The sequence below is a fragment of the Dendrobates tinctorius genome, unplaced genomic scaffold, assembly GCF_039654945.1.
Source record: "Dendrobates tinctorius isolate UK_male_01 unplaced genomic scaffold, ASM3965494v1 ptg000071l, whole genome shotgun sequence".
NCBI lineage: Eukaryota > Metazoa > Chordata > Amphibia > Anura > Dendrobatidae > Dendrobates > Dendrobates tinctorius.
Genome location: NW_027361739.1, coordinates 305,574 through 325,399, shown reverse-complemented (window position 1 = coordinate 325,399; position 19,826 = coordinate 305,574). Strand labels below are relative to the sequence as shown.

The 19,826-nt window shown below is 42.6% G+C and overlaps 1 protein-coding gene across 2 annotated transcripts in view; it reads left to right on the top strand.

Annotated features, from left to right (window-relative positions):
* The first annotated feature begins 403 nt into the window (after positions 1-403).
* Positions 404-19,826, top strand: part of MAP3K14 (mitogen-activated protein kinase kinase kinase 14) — a 44,351-nt gene continuing 24,928 nt past the window's right edge. The window contains exons 1-2 of one of the 2 annotated variants that reach the window (XM_073582308.1): positions 404-607; positions 14,586-14,824. In XM_073582308.1, the coding sequence (XP_073438409.1) occupies positions 14,602-14,824 (223 nt within the window). In that variant the 5' untranslated portion in view covers positions 404-607; positions 14,586-14,601. The other variant, XM_073582307.1, reaches the window with a different exon arrangement.

Genomic DNA, 19,826 nt, shown 5'->3' with positions numbered 1-19,826 from the left:
AAAATAAATCAAGTGTTCTAATAAATAAAAAGAATAAATTGATTTCTATAGCGCCAACATATTCTGCAGCACTTTACAATTAAGCAGGGAAGTGTACAGACAATAAATACAATACAAAGTAACACATGGTTCACCAGTTCCTGGAGGAGTGAGGGCCCTGCTCACAAGCTTACAGGCTATAAACACTTATTGCATCATGGAAAGCTGCACGCTTATCTTTCTGATTCTGTAGAAAAAGTTGTTGCCTCCTATTATAAACTTTTCGAACAAGAATTAAAGTGTTAAATTAACCACCAAAGTGCCGAGAGCCTATAGATTCATTGGCTACTGTCTTCTTCTCAGAAGCTTAGCCTTTGCCGGGAAATTCCATGAGTCTGTGGGCCAATCAGTGAGCAGGATAAGGCCTTGAGGGCAGGGGAGAGTGAGATCATCACACATGAGAAGAGGAGGAGGAGGAGGAGGAGGACTGAGCTGTGACTGAGGAAGGAGAAGAAGAAAAAACCTCAAACTGTGGTAGGGGGTGGGAAGTGGAGAGTATAGACTGGATGCATGCATACAGTGTGAAGAAGAGTCAAGTGTCAATCTCAAGGACATAAAAGACAAGCTGGTAAGAGCGGGTACAGGTCATGTATTGCCTAGGGGTGTGGAACCTGGGCAGAAGGTCTGGGTTTACGAGGAGACTTTGTACGGAGTAGGTGTGCGTGATTGAAAGCTCGGAAGAAAGTTTGTTCTAGTATGCGCCAACAAGCGAGAATGAAAGGAGTCCATTACAACGCTACGTACAGGATTGTCCGGAGTCTGTTACCGGAATAATGAGGCCGTTCTTACAGACTAGGTAATGCGCGACCTACGTGATCCGTGTGTTCACCCCGTAAAGATCACTTCTGCCTGTGCACGTCTAGGACTGGCGTGTGTATACCTGATCTCTACATACCAGTCACGTCTTTCCTACCCACATACAAGATCGATGGTTTTCTTGGCCACTTCTTGTTTTTCATGACTATGTTTTGTTTTCTTTTCCGATTTGTGCATGATACCCTTAGGCTATGTTCACACGTTGCGTTTTTGCTGTGTTTTTCTGCAGGCAATACCTGCCCTCTTGGCAGTAAAGAAACTGCTTACAAAAATCAGGTTTTGCTGCGTTTTTGTTGTCTCTTGTGCATGCTGATAAAAGTTTAGTGCCCCCCCCCCAAAAAAAATCATGAAGCAACTTCCTTAAGGTTTTTGCACCAAAAATGCTGCACAACCCGATACCTCTGTTTTTTTGCAGCAATATTGCACCTACTCCCTGTTTTCTATGGGTGAGAAAATGTTGCAAAAACGCTGAAAGAAGTGACATGCTGCGGTTTGCAAAAACGCAGCAGTTTTCCAAATCACTCAATAATAAAAAAAAAAATAATGTGCGTGCATGAGATTTCTGAAATCTCATCGTTTTTGCTAGTGCTGTAAAATGCAGCTCAAAATTTGCGTATAAAAAACACAGAGAAAAAAAACGCAACATGTGATCACAGCCTTATATGTGCAATTATACATGTAACAAAAAAACTGCATTTTTATATGGGCAAACTTACAACATTGGAACCTGCAGCAGAAGTAATATCTGAGGCTAGTAATGACAATGACGGATACATACGGCCATCAACATCAGCAGCTTCGTTTAGGGCAGAATGTATTATGACAGGAGGATACTGTAGCATCTTTGTTGTTCCTTTATGGCTTTAATGTATTTGATTAATGGATTGTATATTATAGGCTTACATGACGTACCCAATCCTTAAAGGGCTTCCTCGGGAAAAGAAAAAAATGGAAAATGTCATTATGGCTAAATTCCTAAATATCTTTAATTAGCATATCATATTTGTTTTGTGTCCGGAGGTAATCACTACAGTATATAAAAATGGCATACATTTACCTGCAACAGAAACCTGTTCTATAATGTTACTGGGCCTGGTGCCTGTGAGCATGTGCAGCCAGAATCACTGCTGCTGTGACCTGTACCAGGTACTTCCAGGTCACAGCAGTGAGGCCTAACGTGCACACGCTGTGGATTGGTCTGCGGATTGATCCGCGCGGATTTTGCAAAATCCGCAGGTAAATCCCAGGTCAAAAGACCTGCGGTTTATCTGCGGATTAGGATGCGGTTTTGCCCTGCGGTTTATCATCTCTACAATGGAGGAGATGGTAAACCGCAGCAGAATCCGCAGAAAGAATTGACATGTCATTTCTTTCTGCGGATTGAAAACCGCAGCAAAACCGCGTGGAAAAATCTGCACCGTCTGCACTGCGGTTTCCATTTCCTATAGGATATTATGGTACTGTACACCGCAGCAGAAAATGCTGCGGATCCGCAGGGCCAAAACCGCTGCGGATCTGCAGCAGAATCCGCAGCGTGTGCACACACCCTAATACTGCACATGCTTACAGATAACAGTCCTAACAGGTTGCCGTCTGTATACTGGTGACCAGAGACAGAAGAGGGCCCCTGTGCAAGAACATTATAAGGGCCCTTTGCTTCTCAATAGCTCACGTTAATGCATACTTCCACCTGCTTTAGAAGTGAAAGAGGGCCCCCTTACCTCTTGGGCCCCTGGTTGTACCAATGATATCTCCACTCCTGAGTCTGTGTAACAAGACATTGGCCACTTTAATATAATCCAGCGATTACCTCCCTAGACAAAACAAATGTGATTAGCTAATTAAGGATTTTTAGCAATTTCGTTATACTGACATTTTCTTTCTAACTTTTCCATAGAGAACCCTTAAAGTGATATCTGCTTCTGGCTTTTATATTCAGTAAATACCCCACAGTGGTTATCACCTTTCTCCTGTAGGGGTTATCACACTATAACCACATTAATAGGATAGGTGATAAGTTGCTGATTGCTGGCTGGGACCCTGAGAACATGGCTCTGAGTTCCCCATTTGAATGGAGGGTTGGTCCCCCATACACGCCACAGCTCCATTCATTGTATATGGTAGTAAAGCACCCAGCTGTCTTGTCAGTCTCATTGGCTGAAGCATTAAGGTGCATGCAGAACTGCTAAGGTACCGTCACATTTAGCGATGCACCAGCGATTCCGACATCGATACGACCCGGTCAGGATCGCTGGTGCATCGCTAAATGGTCGCTAGTGAGCTGCCAAACAAGCAGATCTCACCAGCGACATAGCAGCGGTCGGCAGTCGTTACTTACCTGTCAGACGCGGCGATGAAGACGTCTTCCCGCCCGCATCCACGCGTCGCTCGTCTGCGCCAGCAGGAAGGGGCCAGCGAGAAACGGCCAAGGACGTTCTCGTGCGATCAGCGATAATCAGCGGGGGAGCCGGTCAGAGGTAAGTATCACACACAGCGATATCCCTAGCAATATCGCTGCTGCGTCACAAAATCGGTGACGCTTTAGCAATATTGCTAGCTATCTCTCTTAGGCTAGTTTCACACTAGCTCTTTTGAGCGCAGCAACGGCCTGCGCACGGCCGCCGCTAAGCCCCGCCCCTGCCACGCCTCCGCCGGTAGCTCCGCCTACCGGCGCATGACGCTGCATGCGTCCTGCGTCCCCTATCTTTATCACTGGGGGCGCAGGCCGTGCGCAGTATGCGTTTGGCGGCGCATGCGCCTTTTTGACGGTGCGCCGACCTGTGCCAAACGCAACCTGCTGCAGTTTGGTTGCGCTCGGCGCACCATCAAAAAGGCGCATGCGCCGCCAAACGCATACTGCGCACGGCCTGCACCCCCAGTGATAAAGATAGGGGACGCAGGACGCATGCAGCGTCATGCGCCGGTAGGCGGAGCTACTGGCAGAGGCGTGGCAGGGGCGGGGCTTAGCGGCAGCCAAAAGCGCTAGTGTGAAACTAGCCTAAGTGTGACGGGGCCTTAAGTCCACTGAAACAAAGGACTTCAGAGCTCCCTTCTTGGAATCAGTGGCGATCCCAGAGGTCAGATCGGCAGCAATCGCCTGCCCTAATGAAGGCCCCGTCACACTAAGCAATATCACTAGCAATATCGCTAAAGCGTCACCGATTTTGTGACGCAGCAGCGATATTGCTAGCGATATCGCTATGTGTGATACTTACCTCCGACCGGCTCCCCCGCTGGTTATCGCTGATCGCGCGAGAACGTCCTGGGCCGTTTCTCGTCGGCCACTTCCTGCTGGCGCCGACGAGCGACGCATGGAAGCGGGCGGGAGGACGTCATCATCGCCGCGTCTGACAGGTAAGTAACGACCGCTGCTGCGTCACTACATCGCTGTGAGATCTGCCTGTGTGGCAGCTCACTAGCGACCACTTAGCGATGCGCCAGCGATCCTGACCGGGTCATATAGTTGTCGGGATCGCTGGTGCATCGCTTAGTGTGACGGGGCCTTAAAAAGTAGCAAGTTATGGTTTTCCAACTCATTAAAAAAATATAGATATATCCTGATCGGGATGGTAACTGTATTTCTGCATATTGAGGCAGATTTGTCCACAGAGACCAGTTGACATCTTACATTGGGCTGTAATGTTGGTCGTTTTGGTGGCCACCCAGTGTCCCTAGACATAGATGTAACTGAGACTGAATTCACATGATGTAGCCTTGTGGTAGGTAGCGATTCACAAGTCTCCCATCCGGCTGTTATGACCCGCTGTCGAGCCGTTCTGCCAATAGAATTGCTCATCTCTCCTCACATTCACCACTGAGCTGACCACATATCACCGATCCCATGGGCTCTTATAAATACTAACATTTGCTTCTTTGAGCAGACTACTTCCTTATTCTACTGTTTGTCTGTTTCTAAGGGTGTGTTCACATAAGGCAGGCTTATTGCTGACATTTTTGCGATTGATCCTTATATCTGAATGGGGAGTACATAAAGCCATACATCTGCTGCTGTAGTATCCCCGTTCACATGTATGAGACTAATAGCCATTATGTAACAAATCTGCTAAATGTGAACATACTCTTATATGGTGGAGCGTTTCCTTTTATTAGTAAGTGTGGATGGATCAGTTGTTTAATCCTGTAAAGTCACTGAACTTGTTTATTGACCGTTGTAAAAAAAGTTGCAATGGCACCTGCTTCCGTGTACATACCGCCAAACCAGACAAGCTATCAGCGATCATGATTACAGCAAACTGTAATTGTTCTTATCAAACAATGTTTCCAGAGAAGTCTGCAAAGTCTAAAGCTCTGTTCAAAATATCCTATATGCTATGTTAGTGGTACCTGTAGACGAGCCGTCATGAAAGCTACTAGGGTACACTTACAAAAAACAGGAGGCATAGAACTAGTACTATTACACATAGTGACCGATCAGAGTGCAGGTTTGAGTTTTCTTAAACTGGCTGATAAAGGAAAGTGGCAGAATGAGTGGCCGCAATAGATAAGAAATATGGGAAAATGTAAGAATCTAAGCGAGTTTGACAAGGACAAAAAAATTTGATAACTAGACAAATGGGTCATCGCCAAAACAACCGGCCTTGTGGGGTGTTTCCAGAACACAGTGGTTATATTAAAATAGTCCAAGGAAGGTTGTGTTCCCATTACCCAGTGGTCATTACCAGTGGGCTGGGAACAGGATCATGACTATCCAAGAATCATTCAGGCTCGTGGGAGCTAAGGCTGGTCCGATCCCAAAAAAGAAATACTACAGCACACATTTTTGTCAGTTGCTGTAAATGTTGGCATGGACGTCAAGGTGTTGATGCATTGCAGCTTACCTGCATACCTACAAAATGGTCAGAGTACTTATGTTGACCCCTGCCCACCACCGAAAACACAATATTCATGTGAGTCATCAGTACTGGATCATGGAGCAATGAAAGAGGGCAGTCTTTTTCACATATTGTGTATAGTCAGGAGCAAGTGCATCACAGATGGCACCAATATGAACTATAGAAAAAAGGAGGCTGAGACAGTGTGATGCTCAAGGGGATGCTCTGCTGAGAAATCTTGGGTCCTTCACGTGGATGGAATTTTGTACCACCTGCCTAAATGTTGCGGCATACCACTGCCCTACAGGAGTTTCCTAATGTCAGTGGCCTGTTTTAGCAGGATATTGACCTCTAACGCACTGCAAAAACTGTACAATAACGGTTTCTCGAAATATGACACAGATCTCAAGACGATGACTTGGCCTCCAAATTCATGAGATTTTAATTAAATTTAGTGTCTATGGTACGTGCTGGAAATTATAAGTCCCTGTAGGCCACAAATCAACACTTACAGGACTGAAAGGCTCTGCTTTGTGCCAGGTAACACATTTTCAGAGGTCTTGAGTGCATGGCGATTTTTTGGTAGCATGATAGGGACCTAGGCAATTTTAGGCAAGTGGTGCAAATGGTATGTCAGGTCAGTGTACATGTACAACATACAATAATAAGTTTCAGTGTATATACTAACCTGAAAAGCCTAGGAACCCAACATCACTGAGATTTATATTCTGGAGTCCTGTTACAGGGACATTACATTATTATTATGGCTTGCTTATATAGGGCCATCATATTCCTCAGCGTTTTACAGGCATTATTGGCACTGTCCCCAATGTGGCTCACAATCTAAATTCCCTATCAGTATGACTATGGAGTGTGTGAGGAAACCGGAGAACCTGGAGGAAATCCACACAACCACAGGGAGGACATACAAACTCTTTGTAGATGTTGTCCTTGGTAGGACTTGAATTCAGGACCCCAGCTCTGCAAAGCACCAGTGCTAACCACTGACCCACCATCCCATGGTTGCCATGCGGGTTTGGAGCGGTTTTCCTTGCGCTGCTATTGGACACACACGGACAAACTCAAGAGATGAAGGAGTTCAGGATACAATTATATTGAATGATTACAAGGTCAATGCATGTTGAAGTTATCCAACTTGTTCCTCAAGACATAACCATACCAAATGAAGAAGTTGTACAACTTCGACACACATTGACTCCTTCATCTCTTGAGTTCGTCCGCGTGTGTCCACCAACAGCGCAAGGAAATCTGCTCCAAATCTGGGCAGCATTCCTCTGGTCTGATGACCCGTGGTCTGCAGCAGCTGGTATGCGTAATGTTTCTTGAACTTGCATACTTTTTCATGCTTTTTGTGCAATCAGTTAAAACCCTATTTCTGCTCTCCTTCCTTCCCAGTCCTTTTCACCATCCCATGGTTATAAGACCATGCCTATAAGGACATCCAGTACCACATTTAATGGTCTATATTTTAGGTGAAAGAACTGTCAGTGGATTGCTTTGTAAAATATCAGAATACTGAGTGAAAGTTTGCAATTAACAGCCAGTATAATTTGCTTGTACAATCTTTCATATTATCAATGGTGTCCATAGCGGTGGTGACCTCAGTGATCAGACATTTAGCACCTAACTGGTGTCTTTCATGGAAAAATCCCTTTAATACCTACAGAATTTAATTAATACCTAACCTAAAGCAAATAGTATTTCTGTGGGAGGCAATGACCAGTCCACTCGTGATTACGTGAGGTCAAGGTGGCATTGGCCAATGTATCAAAGGACAACTTCATATGCATATTAGTCACCCCCCTCATCTTACATGGCACTGAGCATGACCCACAACCAACTCCTCTTGGCAACAACTAGTTGGATGGCAATGACTAATGTTCCAGAGGTGGTATATGATCTGTATGTGACAGGGTCACAATTCAAATTCAATTCAATCATCCATAATCATATTTCCTATACACCTACACATCCATCATCCATTTGTATTGCTTCAAAGGTATGGACATAATTAGTTAGAGGTAATTAATGTATGCAATCTAATTTGCATAAGAAACTCCTGGAGTTATCACTGCCCTCCTTGCAACTAGAGAAATCGTAAATGGAAGAAAATTCATACATGTAAAAAGGCGGTCGAGGACCATTAGGGCCGGCCCGAACGTATAGGCGAACTAGGCGGCCGCCTAGGGCGCCGACCCAAAGGAGGCGCCAGAGAAAAAATAGAAAAAATTATAAAAAATCTTTTCAAAAGGCAAAACGTTTTAGGGATGGAAAGAAAAGTGTACATAAATTTTTTTTACCATAAATTTAAAAGTTGTTGTGGTTTATTTTGCTCCTAAATTTATATCCCAAGTTTTCATCTACTGCCAGGAATAGTAGGGGCGCAACAAAATAGTTTCGCCTAGGGCGCCGTAATCTCTCGGGCCGGCCCTGAGGACCATGCAGAGGTCAGTCCCTGGCAGCTTCTCCTCTCCCTGCTCACATACAAAGCGAGAGACCTGTCAGTCAAGGGGAACAGGATGGGAGGAGTCACCTCAGGGACTAGTCACCCGGCCGGCTAAAATCTACTTGACTGAAATGGCGACGCCAGATTCTGATTCACGTGGATCAAACAGCATAAATTTGCTTTCAGGTTTACTTTGCTGTGGCTCACAGTAGAGACCCCTATCTATGATGTCCAGATACCCTACTATGGCCATGTGCCGATTTTGTCAAGATTTAACAACTAAGACATTTTTAGGTCTCTAAGGGCCCTAGTTCATCATTTAGGGGGACAAGGGGTGACTTTTCTTTTTTCTCTTGTCTGAAGTATTCGTTGCTGTTTTCTTGGGCCCAATTTTGTCAAGCTGGTTAGTGAATTTTACGCAGAGTCAAACATGCCTGTGTTTACGTTTTTAGTTCATTTTTAGAAGCAAATGCAGCCCTTAGAATGCATTAAAATGTCGCATGTTAGTCTTTAACCGAGCAGAAAGAAAATCAGACAGCTTTGGTACGGTAGTAGGGCACCGGAATTCAATTGCGCAAAAATTTTCAACATTTTCAAAAGCTGCAAATGATGAGACTAAAACACCTGGATATGAAAAAACACAACCATAATGTTGAACATGGAAAGAAACAGATGAAATCAAGTAACGTTACTTTAAAAAAGGCACAAATGAAGGCGCAAACATAAAAGTCACCACTAGAAGTGCGCAACTATAAGGATGAATTGGGGCATAAGGCCATGGTCACACTTTCAGTATTTGGTCAGTATTTTACCTCAGTATGTGTAAGCCAAAACCAGGAGAGGAACGTTCAGAGGAAAAGTACAATAGAAACACGTCACCTCTCCAGGTTTGGCCTTACAAATTCTGAGGTAAAACATTTACCAAATACTGATAGTGTGAACGGGGCCTAAGTCTCTAAAATGCTCCTATGACCCTTTTACTCAGTTTGTAAAGACGTACGAAATATTACACAATATCATGCTGTTACTTTTTCGATTTAATTTAACACTTCAAATGGCCATTAGAATAAAGGGTAGGGAATATGGGATCTGTTTTTCATTAAAAAGCCTCAATGAAAAAAAGACGGGTCAGTAAGGGGCCCAGGCATTCTGAGTTACTTACTCATATGAAACATATCCTGCTGTCTCGCTGACTAATCTCCGTACAACTTGGCAATGAGAAGAGATGGAGGAGGAGGGCTCCTGAATACAGTTACACCAGTACATGTACAGGGATACAAAACTAAATATCCAGCATTTTTTACCTGACACACAGCATTGGTTTAATATAGTTAGCTTGTGTCCATAGTTCCTCTACTGCAAAATCTGTCACCAAGTTTTTGCTACATAATCTGAGAGCAGCATGATGTAGGAGCAGAGATCACAATTCCGGCGATGTGTCACTTACTGGGCTGTTTAGTGTAGATTTGATCAAATCTGTTTTATCAGCAGGAGATTATTACTAGAGGATTGGAAAACCTGCTGCCATGAAGTACAAACAGACCCCCCCCTCCACTGATTGGCAACTTTCTGCCTATGCACATTGTACAAAGATATCTGCCAATCAGCATTGTTGGAGGGGTTATAGAGAGCTCTGCATTCAGAGAACTGCTAGATCTGAAGCAGAGAAAACAGTTATTAATCAAAACTGCAGCAACCAGTAAAGTGATGTGATGCTGGAATCAGGGTCTTTGCCCCTACAGATCTCAGATGAGGTATCACAAATTTGGTATAGAGTCCCTTTAAATGTAGCCCTTTGGGCGGTCCACTGTTAAGGGGAAATAGTTAGCATATGCAAATGTTGCCTAATTATGAGAATGCATGACTGTAATACTTGTAAGAGCAGGGTCCATCAGAGCATGAGTCACACTATGCTGAAGCTCTCCATCCTAACTGATGGGGCATATTTGCAGCTTATAGATCCAATCATCAGTGGTACAGTACCAACATCAAATTTACTGAGTTAGGCCGGTGTCACACTACGTTAAGGCAGTCCGTTTAACTGATTGCGTTACACCGTGGCATAACGCGATGTAACACAATCCGTTAACGCTGCCATTCACTCCCATTAGGAGCGCATCGCAAGCGTATGCCATAAATCGGCATGCGCTAGCGAGGTGCCATCGTTCTGCGACGGGCCCTCGGACGCGGGACGCAGCGTCCGGGGGTCCGTCACTGCTAGCGCAGATGAAGCATCTGAGCTAGCGGGCTCACATAATGTGAGTAGCGTTAATGCAGTCCGTCAATGCTATTCGTTGAATGGACTGCATTAACGCTATGTGAACCTAGCCTAAGAAAAATGGCGCCCTGATTCATCAAAGCAATTTTGCACAATTATGGGGTAATTTGCTTTGAAAAGTCACAAAATGTTGTCACAACTCTGAATTGCTCAAAAATGTGGCGACTTTTGGCATTTTCACTCTAGTTTCTCCCGGCTCCTCATACAAGGGGCGGAGCGGGGCACGGCATGGGCATGATGCTACAGCTTGTCTATTTCATGCTGAACTGTGGCGTGCCTTACGATAGAAATCTTACTCCAGTCGGGGACTTGAGAAAGATTTTTGGCGTAGAACATGGAGGCTCACGCCACTCGTCAGATGCCCCAGGTTCATGACTCCACCACGCCCCCTGATCCAGACCACTGAGAAAATCGCCGGCCTGAATGAATCGAGTCCAATAACTTCTCAATCTGGCTAAAAGTAGATACAGTTTCATGACGGTGTCTCCTGGGGTGAGAAAATCCGATTCAGGTGATGCCAGTGTACGCAGCGCTTCTCTGCCTCCTGCTTCCTGTTTATTACAGATACACTTTCCAGAATAGCTGAAAAACATTTTTTGTTCAAGAACTGCAGCTCTTAGCCTAGGAGGCAGAGAGAGGGGGCGGAAGGTAGTGAAAGGCGTAGTATATGCACGCACTTAACTTTTTCATGTCAACATTCCGGATGCTAAACCAAAACTGCATCTAGCTATATCTATCGCACTGTTCCGTTATTTAATCTGGACTTTTTGAAGCTTCAGATCTGATACCACTTTAAAAAATTAGGTTACAAAAACGGCAAAACAATGGATACTCCGTATAAAGAGGACACAATAGATACAAATATGGATTTTTGACTCTTTAGTCACGTCTTTAGCTTTTCCCGACACCAAGCAACCCTTCAATCCCACCTTGGACATACGAGCAAAACCCATCAATCATGCCGTGCAGGACCCCAACAATTCTGCCACAGACGGGTTCATGGCAATGCAGTGGTCTCCCTCAATGGCAGCATGCCATTAGTAATTTCATAATTTTCAGTCATCTTTCAGAGTTGCCCCTGTAGCCAAAGAAATGATTTCATAACCCAACGACACTTGTGGGATCTTTTACGTTCTTCACTTTAGCCTTTTCACTTTTTGTATGTAAATGGAGAAAATGTCAGACTTGCATTATAATATGCAAAAATACAGTATAATCTAAAAACAATTATGATAAGAAAAAAGCAGCAGAAGCAACTCAGCTAAATATAGGAGAACAGGATTGAGGGGTGGGAGCAAAAGGAGAGCCAGAAGAGTAAGGTGGGCTGAGGAGTAACAGGAAAAGAAGAGAGGTGCAGAAAAGGGGGGCTGGAGAGGAGGAGACAGGCCAGCATGGAAGAGGGAGGCCCTGTTACTGGCAGGCTTCAGTGACCCTCCTACAGAAACTGAAAGTACAGTAGTTGCTGTATAGTTCTTCAACTCTAGTTTCCAGCACATGGAATAAGCAGACAGCTGGGTGAGGAAGTGCATCTGTTCACATGTACTGTTAGTGGGCTTGGGACAGGTGTGGGTTTTTTTTTGTCGATAGGTGTTGATCCTAAACACTTATGAGAATCAGACGATAATATAGTTTCATGTTATATTGATACAATCAGAAAATGAAGTTATATAGCGAATAGGTTTGACCTCTGCAGCAGAGGGAAAAGGAGCACATAATATAATAATGTACATCCAACTTATTATGGGGTCTTCAGGAGATGGCATTATTATTTAAGCAGCCTGGTGTTGGAACAACCTTGGGGCACCTGCGACTGTAAGCACCTGAAGGTTCACGTTGTGCCAGGTACGTTGTAGGCAACAAAAACCTTCCCTGAAGTCCATGTCATGTGGACGGTCATCTATACGATAGACTCAATGGTAATAAAGAAAAATAATAAACCTTATGTGGCTGCTACCCACACACTAAATTGTTTAAATTGTTTAATCGTGATTCGTGAGCATTATCTACCTTTTTAAGATGCATGAGCGAAATGTATGTTGGGGTATAGAGAGCCTGTAGAGTTGGTTTTGTACATTTACTGATATATGCGCTTGTCTCTTTGTTGTTTTGTGGTTATATTCTCTATGCTTCGTGCATTTAGACAATGAGCAATTCATTATATTTATCCAATGCACTACGTTAACATTTCTGTCTCGTATGTTATTCCACCTTGATATGAGTTTGTTTTGTACAATTTTTTTATGAAGTTTCTTATCAAATTACTATTTTGTAGTGATCTAGTGTTCACAACTAGTGATGAGCGAACAGGTTTGGATAAGATGTTATCTGAGCATGCTCGTGTGCTAACCCAGTGACTTCGATGTGCTCGAAAAATATGTTTGAGTCCCCCTGGCTGCATGTCTCGCAGTTGTTAGACAGCCACAACACACGCAGGGGTTTCCTAACAAACAGGCAATCCCATACATGTGTTGTGGCTGTCGAACAGCCGCAAGACATGCAGACAGGGGGACTCTGACATATTTTTCGAGCACTCCGAAGATACTCGGTTAGCACCCGAGCATGCTCAGATAACACCTTATCCAAACATATTTGCTCATCACAATTCACAACGTCCAAACACAGACAGAAGGGGGCCCCCTTACTTTCTGGGCCCCTGTGCATCTGTACAGGCTGCACTAATGATATGTCCACGCCTAATGTATAGTATCTGTTCTTTCAGTGTAAAATATGAGACATTTTTGGGTTCTGTATCATTTACTACGAGACGCCAAGTTTTTCTTTGAAGGTTTTCCTATAACCTAACAAGCAGAACATTCTGTACATCGATGTATAAAATCTAAGCAGATCTACATCTGTGGGAAATTTTCTTCTGGACTGGAAAAAAATATATTTAAAGTATATGGCATCCTTTGAGATCTATGAGCTCATTTTGCACAGGGTTTGGCTTTTTCATCTGGAAAATGGTATACAAAATGTCCAAAGTGAAATGAGGGTTCCGACCAATGAATTTTGGCAAACCAGCAATGCAATTGTGGATACAAATGTGAGAATTTCCTATCAGGGTGGAATTGACTTTTAATCACAGGATACTTATGAATCATTCGTGAAAGAGGTGTAACGTAAGACGTGTAGAATCCATGATAAAATGAAATGCAGACCATCAGGGTGTTGCATTCAATTGAATGGTCATGTCAAGGCTTCCTGGGCAGAATCAAAGACCCCAAAAAATAAGAGATGCAACCAACTTGGTCTTTGCCCTCTCCTGGAGCGCCATAGCAGCCGCACTACTTGTCAAGCGACAAAATTATTTTTTAATATGAACTGAAGATTTAAAGAGGTAGAAAGGGCGTTCTTGACCCCAAAAGACATAATTCACTGTCATCCATGTCATGCAAGGAATAAGTCATACATTTATAGAAGCAGGGCCGGACTGGCCATCTGGCAAATGCCAGAAGGGCCTGTCTGATCGCGGGCCACCTTGTCTGCTACGTTAACAGAATCGGTGTTCTCAAGACACCCATACTGTTAAGAGTTGTGATGGAGGTATCATTAGAAATATTGATCTTCCTTTCCTCCATCCAGGGTAATATTAGTAATATATCCCATCTGGTGCTTGGGGATGGGAATAACATGGGCCTGTGTGATTTCTAATGCCAGGGCAGTCCATACATGATAGAATGGATCCTTGGTGACCTTGAAAGAAAGCTTTCCCATCCAAGTGAAGCAATATATGAGTTCTCTCCAGATTATGGGAATATTAGGATTAGTAAAAAGTATTTAAACTCTAAATGAGAAGAACTACACATTGAATCCTCCTTATGAATATGGAGAAGTGTGTCCTGCGCCACATGCTCCTTAATATCATGTTACAACAATAACATAAGGAAATGAAAATTAATTTTTGCAAAACCAGTCCATCCAGTTGTACCAGCTCCGGCCTGCCTTATTACTGGAAATATTTCCATTGCACCACAAGGGAGGAGCGTAAATCAGTTACCCATATGTGGAGCTGCTTTTAGCTTTTGGTACAGGTTTGCTTCAGGTTTATATGGCAACATAGTGAAAGAAAACAATGGATTCTAAACTGGAGACCAAAAATAAAGACATTTGTCCATATGAACACTGCATGTCTCATACTATCTTTTATCTTTAGTTTAAAGACAACAAACATGGCCATAGGTCAGCAACAGACGTCCACCAGGATCCCTGTGCACTCCCTCCAGGTTATGAAGCCTCTTGTGAGAGAAGTAAAAACAGAAGTAGAAGTAGGAATACCAAAATCTCATCTCCAGAATAATGATGGACACTGGGCCAAACTACTGCTGAAGGGAACCGCCACCGAGACGAAAGAGAGCTCTGCATTGGGAATCTCCATCATAGCACAACCTGAATGTGAGATATAGTCATATTATATGACAGATATTGCATCTACATTCACTTCATATCTTACATAACTTGTTCTTTTTTAATTCAAAGTCACAGCTTTATTTTTCAACTACTGTATCCATAACTATAGTATCCTAATTATTACTCCATATATCCTCCCTATATCTCCTCCTGTTACTGCATATAACCTCCCTATATCTCCCCCTATTACTCCATATAACCTCCCTATATCTCCCCCTATTACTCCATAGAACCTCCCTATATCTCCTCCTATTACTCCATATAACCTCCCTATATCTCCCCCTATTACTCCATATAACCTCCCTATATCTCCTCCTATTACTCTATATAACCTCCCTATATCTCCTCCTATTACTCCATATAATCTCCCTATATTTCCTCCTATTACTCCATATAACTTCCCCTGTATCTCCTCCTATTACTCCATATATCCTCCCTATATCTCCTATTACTCCATATAACCTCTCTATATCTCCTCCTATTACTCCATATAACCTACCTATACCTCCTCCTATTACTCCATATAGCCTCCCCTATATCTCCTTCTATTACTCCATATATCCTCCCTATATCTCCTATTACTCCATATAACCTCTCTATATCGCCTCCTATTACTCCATATAACCTCCCTATATCTCCTCCTATTACTCCATATATCCTCCCTATATCTCCTATTACTCCATATAACCTCTCTATATCGCCTCCTATTACTCCATATAACCTCCCTATATCTCCTCCTATTACTCCATATAACCTCCCTATATCTCCTCCTATTACTCCCTATATCCTCCCCTATATCTCCTCCTATTACTCCATATAACCTCCCCTATATCTCCTCCTATTACTCCATATAACCTCCCCTATGTCTCCTCCTATTACTCCATATAACCTCCCCTGTATCTCCTCCTATTACTCCATATATCCTCCCTATATCTCCCCCTATTACTCCATATAACCTCCCTATATCTCCTCCTATTACTCCATATATCCTCCCTATATCTCCTCCTATTAGTCCATATAACCTCCCTATATCTCCTCCTATTACTCCATATAACCTCCCTATATCTCCTCCTATTACTCCAAATAACCTCCCTATATCTCCTCCTATTACTCCATATAACCCCCTATATCTCCTCCTATTACTCCATATAACCTCCCCTATATCTCCTCCTATTACTCCATATAACCTCCCTATATCTCCTCCTATTACCCCATATAACCTCCCCTATATCTCCTCCTATTACTCCATATATCCTCCCTATATCTCCTATTACTCCATATAACCTCTCTATTTCTCCTCCTATTACTCCATATAACCTCCCTATATCTCCTCCTATTACTCCATATAATCTCCCCTATATCTCCTCCTATTACTCCATATAACCTCCCCTGTATCTCCTCCTATTACTCCATATATCCTCCCTATATCTCCCCCTATTACTCCATATAACCTCCCTATATCTCCTTCTATTACTCCATATAACCTCGCCTATATCTCCTCCTATTACTCCATATAACCTCCCTATATCTCCTCCTATTACTCCATATAACCTCCCTATATCTCCCCCTATTACTCCATATAACCTCCCTATATCTCCTATTACTCCCTATAACCTCCCTATATCTCCTCCTATTACTCCATATAACCTCCCTATATCTCCTCCTATTACTCCATATAACCTCCCTATATCTCCTCCTATTACTCCATATAACCTCCCTATATCTCCTCCTATTACTCCATATAACCTCCCCTGTATCTCCTCCTATTACTCCATATATCCTCCCTATATCTCCTCCTATTACTCCATATAACCCCCTATATCTCCTATTATTACTCCATATAACTTCCCTATATCTCCCCCTATTACTCTATATAACCTCCCTATATCTCCTCCTATTACTCCAAATAACCTCCCTATATCTCCTGCTATTACTCCATATAACCTCCCTATATCTTCTCCTATTGCTCCATATAACCTCCCTATATCTCCTCCTATTACTCCATATAACCTCCCTATATCTCCTCCTATTACTCCATATAACCTCCCTATATCTCCTCCTATTACTCCATATAACCTCCCCTGTATCTCCTCCTATTACTCCATATATCCTCCCTATATCTCCTCCTATTACTCCATATAACCCCCTATATCTCCTATTATTACTTCATATAACTTCCCTATATCTCCCCCTATTACTCTATATAACCTCCCTATATCTCCTCCTATTACTACAAATAACCTCCCTATATCTCCTGCTATTACTCCATATAACCTCCCTATATCTTCTCCTATTACTCCATATAACCTCCCTATATCTCCTGCTATTACTCCATATAACCTCCCCTATATCTCCTCCTATTACTCCATATAACCTCCCTATATCTCCTATTACTCCATATATCCTCCCTATATCTCCTCCTATTACTCCATATATTCTCCTCTATATCTCCTCCTATTGCTCCATATATCCTCCCTATATCTCCTCCTATTACTCCATATAACCTCCCTATATCTCCTCCTATTACTCCATATAACCTCCCTATATCGCCTCCTATTACTCCATATAACCTCCCCTATATCTCCTCCTATTACTCCATATATCCTCCCTATATCTCCTCCTATTACTCCATATAACCTCCCTATATCTCCTCCTATTACTCCATATAACCTCCCCTATATCTCCTCCTATTACTCCATATAACCTCCCTATATCTCCTCCTATTACTTCATGTAACCTCCCTATATCTCCTCCTATTACTCTATATAACCTCCCTATATCTCCTCCTATTACTCCATATAATCTCCCTATATTTCCTCCTATTACTCCATATAACTTCCCCTGTATCTCCTCCTATTACTCCATATATCCTCCCTATATCTCCTATTACTCCATATAACCTCTCTATATCTCCTCCTATTACTCCATATAACCTACCTATACCTCCTCCTATTACTCCATATAGCCTCCCCTATATCTCCTTCTATTACTCCATATATCCTCCCTATATCTCCTATTACTCCATATAACCTCTCTATATCGCCTCCTATTACTCCATATAACCTCCCTATATCTCCTCCTATTACTCCATATATCCTCCCTATATCTCCTATTACTCCATATAACCTCTCTATATCGCCTCCTATTACTCCATATAACCTCCCTATATCTCCTATTACTCCATATAACCTCCCTATATCTCCTCCTATTACTCCCTATATCCTCCCCTATATCTCCTCCTATTACTCCATATAACCTCCCCTATATCTCCTCCTATTACTCCATATAACCTCCCCTATGTCTCCTCCTATTACTCCATATAACCTCCCCTGTATCTCCTCCTATTACTCCATATATCCTCCCTATATCTCCCCCTATTACTCCATATAACCTCCCTATATCTCCTCCTATTACTCCATATATCCTCCCTATATCTCCTCCTATTAGTCCATATAACCTCCCTATATCTCCTCCTATTACTCCATATAACCTCCCTATATCTCCTCCTATTACTCCAAATAACCTCCCTATATCTCCTCCTATTACTCCATATAACCCCCTATATCTCCTCCTATTACTCCATATAACCTCCCCTATATCTCCTCCTATTACTCCATATAACCTCCCTATATCTCCTCCTATTACCCCATATAACCTCCCCTATATCTCCTCCTATTACTCCATATATCCTCCCTATATCTCCTATTACTCCATATAACCTCTCTATTTCTCCTCCTATTACTCCATATAACCTCCCTATATCTCCTCCTATTACTCCATATAATCTCCCCTATATCTCCTCCTATTACTCCATATAACCTCCCCTGTATCTCCTCCTATTACTCCATATATCCTCCCTATATCTCCCCCTATTACTCCATATAACCTCCCTATATCTCCTTCTATTACTCCATATAACCTCGCCTATATCTCCTCCTATTACTCCATATAACCTCCCTATATCTCCTCCTATTACTCCATATAACCTCCCTATATCTCCCCCTATTACTCCATATAACCTCCCTATATCTCCTATTACTCCCTATAACCTCCCTATATCTCCTCCTATTACTCCATATAACCTCCCTATATCTCCTCCTATTACTCCATATAACCTCCCTATATCTCCTCCTATTACTCCATATAACCTCCCTATATCTCCTCCTATTACTCCATATAACCTCCCCTGTATCTCCTCCTATTACTCCATATATCCTCCCTATATCTCCTCCTATTACTCCATATAACCCCCTATATCTCCTATTATTACTCCATATAACTTCCCTATATCTCCCCCTATTACTCTATATAACCTCCCTATATCTCCTCCTATTACTCCAAATAACCTCCCTATATCTTCTGCTATTACTCCATATAACCTCCCTATATCTTCTCCTATTGCTCCATATAACCTCCCTATATCTCCTCCTATTACTCCATATAACCTCCCTATATCTCCTCCTATTACTCCATATAACCTCCCTATATCTCCTCCTATTACTCCATATAACCTCCCCTGTATCTCCTCCTATTACTCCATATATCCTCCCTATATCTCCTCCTATTACTCCATATAACCCCCTATATCTCCTATTATTACTTCATATAACTTCCCTATATCTCCCCCTATTACTCTATATAACCTCCCTATATCTCCTCCTATTACTACAAATAACCTCCCTATATCTCCTGCTATTACTCCATATAACCTCCCTATATCTTCTCCTATTACTCCATATAACCTCCCTATATCTCCTGCTATTACTCGATATAACCTCCCCTATATCTCCTCCTATTACTCCATATAACCTCCCTATATCTCCTATTACTCCATATATCCTCCCTATATCTCCTCCTATTACTCCATATAACCTCCCTATATCTCCTCCTATTACTCCATATATTCTCCTCTATATCTCCTCCTATTACTCCATATATCCTCCCTATATCTCCTCCTATTACTCCATATAACCTCCCTATATCTCCT